Source organism: Ursus maritimus, unplaced genomic scaffold, assembly GCF_017311325.1.
Source record: "Ursus maritimus isolate PB19 unplaced genomic scaffold, ASM1731132v1 scaffold_22, whole genome shotgun sequence".
NCBI classification, from domain to species: domain Eukaryota; kingdom Metazoa; phylum Chordata; class Mammalia; order Carnivora; family Ursidae; genus Ursus; species Ursus maritimus.
The window spans coordinates 25,341,921-25,348,320 of NW_024424675.1; the positions used below are offsets into that span (position 1 = coordinate 25,341,921).

At 45.6% G+C, this 6,400-nt stretch overlaps 2 protein-coding genes across 3 annotated transcripts in view; one reads left to right on the forward strand and one right to left on the reverse strand.

Moving 5' to 3' along the window:
- NFS1 (NFS1 cysteine desulfurase) overlaps window positions 1-3,023 on the reverse strand; it is a 21,052-nt gene extending 18,029 nt beyond the window's left edge. For both annotated transcript variants that reach the window (XM_040638249.1, XM_008698145.2), the window contains exons 1-3: window positions 2,891-3,023; window positions 2,160-2,269; window positions 1,332-1,448 (exon numbers count right to left, since the gene is read on the reverse strand). In XM_040638249.1, the coding sequence (XP_040494183.1) occupies window positions 1,332-1,448; window positions 2,160-2,269; window positions 2,891-2,987 (324 nt within the window). In that variant the 5' untranslated portion in view covers window positions 2,988-3,023. The remainder of the gene's footprint in view (window positions 1-1,331; window positions 1,449-2,159; window positions 2,270-2,890) is intronic.
- Window positions 3,009-4,702, forward strand: ROMO1 (reactive oxygen species modulator 1). Its single transcript, XM_008698148.2, has 3 exons — window positions 3,009-3,150; window positions 3,339-3,469; window positions 4,511-4,702. Exons 2-3 carry the CDS (start codon window positions 3,339-3,341, stop codon window positions 4,617-4,619), a joined length of 240 nt encoding a protein of 79 aa, XP_008696370.1. The 5' UTR covers window positions 3,009-3,150; the 3' UTR covers window positions 4,620-4,702.
- Window positions 4,703-6,400: the final 1,698 nt, after the last annotated feature.

The following is a 6,400-nucleotide window of genomic DNA, read 5'->3' on the forward strand; positions in this document are numbered from 1 at the left end:
AATAATAATAATAATAATAATAATAATAATAATAATAATATTTATTTTTAAAGATTTTATTTATTTTTCTTACAGATTTTATTTATTTAATTGAGAGAGTGAGAGAACACAAGCAGGGATAGGGGCAGAGGGAGAGGGAGAAGCAGTCTCCCCACTAAGTAGGACCCTGGGATCATGACCTAAGCAGAAGGCAGAGGCTTAACTGACAAAGCCACCCAGGCTCCCCAAAGATTTTATTTTTAAGTAATCTCTACACCCAGCACAGGGCTCAAACTCACAACCCTGAGATCAAGAGTCACATGCTCTACTGACTGAGCCCCAATGTTGGCTTTTTATGTATGTATGTATGTATGTATGTATGTATTTATTTATTTAAGATCTGTTTATTTATTTGAGAGAGTGCGTGCACACAAGCGAGTGGGTGAGAGTGGGGGGTGAGGGGGGAGGGTGGAGAAGCAGAGGAAGAGGGAGAGAGAATCTCAAGCAGACTCCCCACTGAGCATGGCTGAGTGTGGGGCCCAACATGGACCATCTCAGGACCCTGAGATTCTGACCAGAGTTGAAACCACGAATTGGATGTTCAACCGACTGAGCCACCCAGGTGCCCCACGATACTGGCTTTTTTTTTTTTTTTTTTTTTTTATTTTTTTTTTTTTTTTTTTTAAAGAAAGAGAAAAGCCCGCATAAGCAGGGGGAGTGGGAGAGGAAGAAGCAGGCTCCCAGAGGAGGAGCCTGATGCGGGGCTTGATCCCAGAACGCCAGGATCACGCCCTGAGCTGAAGGCAGACGCTTAACGACTTAGCCACCCAGGCACCCCAATACTGGCTTTTTAAAAAGGGGCGCCTGAGTGGCTCAGACAGTTAAGCAACTGAGTCTAGATCTCAGCTCAGGTCTTCATCTCAGGGTCATGAATTCAAGCCCCCCGTCAGGCTTCATGCTGGGTGTGGAACCTACTTAAAAATAATAATAATAAAATAAAAAGCACTTATTGAGCTCTTAGTATGTATAAGCATTGTGTTAATAAACACATCATCAGCAGTATCTCATTGAATCCACACAAAAACCCTAAGGAATAGGAACTAATAAAATCTCCATTTTCAATGTGTGGAAACTGAGGCTTAGAGAAATTAGATAACATTCCAAAGGTCATTTAGTTAGGAAATGTAAAAACTAATAAAATGCCTTCAGAGGGACTCCAAGACCTGCTCTCTAAATCTCTTCCTGAAAGAGCCCCAAACCACTTCCACCTCCACCCAGAGCTATCAACAAAATGCCTCCCACAGTCCACTGAACCTCTGACATCAGAACCTTCTAGGGACTTCTATACTAACCTGGCGAGCATGTTCCATGGCTGCCTCGCTCTCCCAGCCATAAGCATGTGTCCGGGAGTGTGGGTTCCCATAGTAGTTGACTAGGTAAGGGAGCATAGCATCAAGCACCCGAGGGTCCTGGGCACAACAGAACAGATCAGTCTCCTTGAATCCATAGATCACTCAGGCCCCACTCCAGCCCCTCAGACCTGCCCAACCTGCCTCAACACACTCCCAAACCTTCAGACACTGCCTAGATTGAGCCTCAAACATTCCTCCATCCCCTCAGTTACTAAACAAATACCAGCCTAATATACTCCCACTCTCAACCCACCTTAAATCATTCTACCAGATGATTATTCTACCATCTCCTCAGGTAATCTACAAACATTGCCTTGTCCTGACAGCCGTTTCCATTCCTGCCAGGAGATGTGATCTACAAGGGCCAGGAGACTACAAGAGTCCACATGTTGATGAAATCTTCAACTAATATTGAAGTGCTTATCATGTGCCAGGTTCTGTTTAAAGGGCTGCTTTATATCTTTTAATGCATTTAATACTTGCCTAAATTCACATAGTAAGTAGCAATCCAGCTAATTCCAGAGCCTATGCTTTTATTCCTACTATAGTGCCTATACTGAAGTGATTTGACCAAGGTCAATAGCTAGTAAGTAGTAGAGCCATTTCTAGTTTATTACAACTTAAATCTCCTGACTTCTGGCTCATAGCTTTTCCCACAACTTCGCAATGGCTCTCACTTCTGCAGGATCCAGTCATTTCTGTGCATTGTCATTTCTGCAATATAATTGTTATAAACAGCCTTGGGGAAAGCTGTCCCTCCATCCTTACCAGAGGAGTTGTAGCTTGCACATCCATATACAGAGGTCGCAGCACTGACTCCGCCTGTGGAGCAGTGGCTGTATCTGAGGGAACAGCAGACTGGGGAGCATGGTCTGCAACTGACAAAATAAAAAAAAAATTTTTTTTTATAAGGTATGGAGTGGCCAAGCGTGAGAAAACCTATGTACACAAGGTATCCAAGACAGCAGAAGGTGAAAGCCGGACGGAGGGGAGATGAGCTGAAAGCATGCTGGGGTTGAAGCGCAATGGAAAAGAAAACAAAACATCAGAGAACTTAAACAAACTGTAAAGGAAGGGAGAAAGACCATGATCTTGGAGGGGGATGTTGGGACAATATTCAAACTGCTTTTTGGGAGCGGGGAGGGATCTGAAAGGGCAAAGCCATTTACAAGGACTGAGGAGACAGAGTAAGATCTCCATCAAAGATTACTGGGTGGACGACCAGCATCTCTTAAAGTTGGCCAGGAGGGGTTTGAAGGTCGATCGAGCTTCCAAGGATCCGACGGCCTGTGGGGGAGGATCTGAAGGGCGACGCGGCGAAGTCAACCGGTCTGAGGGCGGGCCTGAGGAAGTTTGAGGGGTGCAGCCAGAATGCAGGGTCGGGGGTCTGGGTAACCGGCGAAAGAGGGAGGCTCTGTAATGTTCAGGTGCGTCGCCACGGGAAGGGGGAAGGTCCGCGCCTGCAGGGACGGTGGCGGCGAGCGGGACCCGGAGCGTACCGCGCAGGCGCAGCCCCCGAGTGGGCGCCTCGGACTTGGGCCCCGGAGCGACGGGCACAGCCGCGGCCGCCCGCCTCCAAGCGGTTCGCAGCAGCATGGTCCCGCAGGCAGAGCCCCCCGCCCGAAGCGGCGACAGTCCTCAGCTACGCGCTCCCGGAAGTTCTGCTCCGCGCCCCGGAAATAATTCCTCCGGCCACGGACGCGCTCCGCCTCGCGTTGAGTGTGAGACGTAGAGCTGAGCGACCGAAGCCGAGAACGAGGTGAGGTGGGGGGTACCGCGGCGCGGGGACCCGAACGCTAAGAGGGTGATGGAGTGGGGCTACGCGCTTATTTCCCTCCCTGGACTTGCCCGAATCCTTGGATCAGCTCCCCACCCCTCCTCCTCCCGGCCCTGCCCGACTGGGGGAGGCGGCTAGGCCCATACTCCCCTAACCTTCGAACCCCGCAGATGCCGGTGGCCGTGGGGCCCTACGGACAGTCGCAGCCGAGCTGCTTCGACCGCGTGAAGATGGGCTTTGTGATGGGCTGCGCAGTAGGCATGGCGGCCGGGGCGCTCTTCGGCACCTTTTCCTGTCTCAGGTGAGGGGCGCGGGTGGCGATCTTTGGGCGGGACTGCCGGACCTTCCTGTCCCGCGCCACTTGGCCGGCAGCCTGGATAGAGCCTACTTAGTTTCAATTCTCTCACTGTCCTTTAACGAGCGAGACTGATTTCCTACTCACCTTCAGTCTGGAAGGAAAGGTTGGAAGCCTCGGCGCTTGAGAATACGAGTTCTGACTCAAACTGAAAGTCAGAAAATCTACTTCTGTAACCTTAAGCACGCTGGAGTCTGGGTTTCCTTCAGTGTAGAAAGAGGTCAGTAACATCTGCCTCATAGAGTTTAAGGATCAAGTCAGAGCACACTTAGAACAGAATGTGGTATATATTAAGTGCTCAGTAAATGGTGGTTGCTTCCGTCGCTGCGGTTATTTTTATTTCCAGTTGCGCATAGTGGAACAAAGTTGAGCAATTTTACTGCACTGCAAACAGGATATAGATACGGAGCAGATAAACTCTACACCTACACCCTAGGTTTTCACATGTAGGAGAGATTATTCTTCTCATTTTCCTAGTGTAAGTTACCATTTACTGAGCACTTACTCAGTGTGAATCACTGTTCTAAATGCTGCATGTGTTCTCACAACAGTCCCGTGGTTATGACCCCCCATTTTACAGTTAGCACAGCCTGTAAATTGCAGAGCTGGGGCATGAACACAGATCTGACTCCACAATCATTGCTTTACCACCAGGAAACCATCAGATCTCTTTATTGGAGCGTATGCGCGCGCGTGTGTGAGTCTATCTATCCCGGAGGCAAAAGCAAAACAAAAAACTAGTTTCTCTGCGTACATCAGTTGCCTCCCACAAACTGAAGGCAGATCATAGGATATTCATCAGAATACCCCTAGAGACCCTGACGCATCGTTTTCCTAATCATTACCCACCTCAGGTGGGAAGAGATAGTCTTGGCAGACTTCAAGAGTGCTTGATTTACTATGAAAACAAATTGGAAAAGGGCAGTTAATGCCGTTTCTTGTATTTTTGTTCCCAGTTGGCCCCATCTTCGTTTCCTCCTCTCTTAGGATCGGAATGCGGGGTCGGGAGCTGATGGGCGGCATCGGGAAAACCATGATGCAGAGTGGCGGCACATTTGGCACATTCATGGCCATCGGGATGGGCATCCGATGCTAATCAGGGCAGTGGTTGCCCAGTACAGCTACCCCTTCCCATCAGTCCCAGCTCATGTACTATAATAAAACAAAAGTCTTTGAGTAGTCGGAGTGTGTTAAAGGCATTTTTTTCTTCTTTCTGCCTATACCCAGCTTAGAGAAAGCTGCTGAGGTGGGCCAATGAGTAGGTTTGAGGTCTCTCAAATTCTGTTAATTCAAAATTTTCCATGCCTGGAACTTTTCATAGATTCTAATAAACTCTTGTTATTCAGCCCCATAAGGTTGATGCTGTTCTCACCATTTTGAAGGTGAAGAACTAAGTCTAGATTTCAAGGTTGCACTGCAAAAGGTAGTGTTAACCCAAGTCTGATTTCCAAAGATATGTTCATCCAGAACATGTCCTTCAGATTTTGTGCAGACTTAATCAGAAAAAGAACAAGTCATCCACTGGAAAAGAAATTCAGATTGACACAATGTAGTTTAATGGCATAAACCTCCCAATTTTCTAACCAGCCATCCGCAAAGATGTTAATTGTATAAAATGATCCCCCCCCTTACACATGTCTGTTAATTGGTTTCATAAGGTAGGAACCTTGTAATAAGGTCAAGTGCCTCTCCACTACTCTGGCCACACAGTCCTTGAGAGATTGTGCTTTCATTGCATCTCAAGGAAAATGGTTATGATAGACATAAGAAACTACGTAGCATATTTGGGGGGTCATAAGGACTCTACCAGAATAGCTACAGCAGCTAGATTTCCCAGTGTGAGATGTTATCTCAGGAATGGATTACCTGTAAAATTCACCCAGAATTCTTTTGAATTATTTTGTCACGCTATTCAAATTACTTGTGCCACATTTGCTTTAATATTGTTTACAACCCAAAATTCATTCTGTGGCAGTCAAGAAATTTTTACCACTTGTCTTTTGCCACCTCTTTTTAACATCTGAGATTATAAAGTCTACCTCTGCAAGCCCAGCTCCCTGGAAAGTAATGACAGAACAAAGCAGATAGGACATGAATCAAGAATAAAAAATTTAATTATGAAGATACTAGGAGATATTTTGGAAAGAAAAAAATGCGGACATGTCTGCCCCAAAGCCCATGGCTGCCCACTGAAAAATAAACTCGAATCTTGAAATTTTTTAGGTTCAGTAACTGAAGCAATTAAGAAATTTTAAGTATCCGTCAAAAGGGTTAGTATAAAATTGTGATGCCTCCAAATTCAACTGATTAAATATTTTGACATCTGAATAAACCTATAAACTTTGTGCCTTAAAACTAAGAAATCAGCAGAAATAAGGGTGAGGAAATCAATACTGGAAGTTAATTATTCCTTTAGGAGCAACACTGCCTACTCAAAGGTTCTAGGTAGATACAAAAACTTTAAGCAGAATTCAGAATACAAATGATGGCTGATTGCCCAAATACAGTTAAATCAGTTTGGGAAATCAGTTCAATGTTTGAACTTAAACCATTCTGTCTGGTATTTAAATACTGAAACATTTTTTCAGAGATGCCCTAACTAGGAGAGACTTAAAAATATCCAGGTTTGAGGCCTAGGTGATTTGTTTGGTTTTCTTGTTGGAAAATCCCTAAAGGTTTTAATACATTACCCTAATAAGTACAGTGCTAAGATATGGTGAAATGGAGACAACTTGAGGGCAACAGTCTTCCCAGACTCTGCACACTAAGAATTTTCCCCAAGAGGCAAGTCTTGATTACTAAAAGTCAAAGAAACTAATATTCTACTTTCAAGTTTCTATGACTTCAAAACATTTCAAAAATGAAGATTTCTTGTGG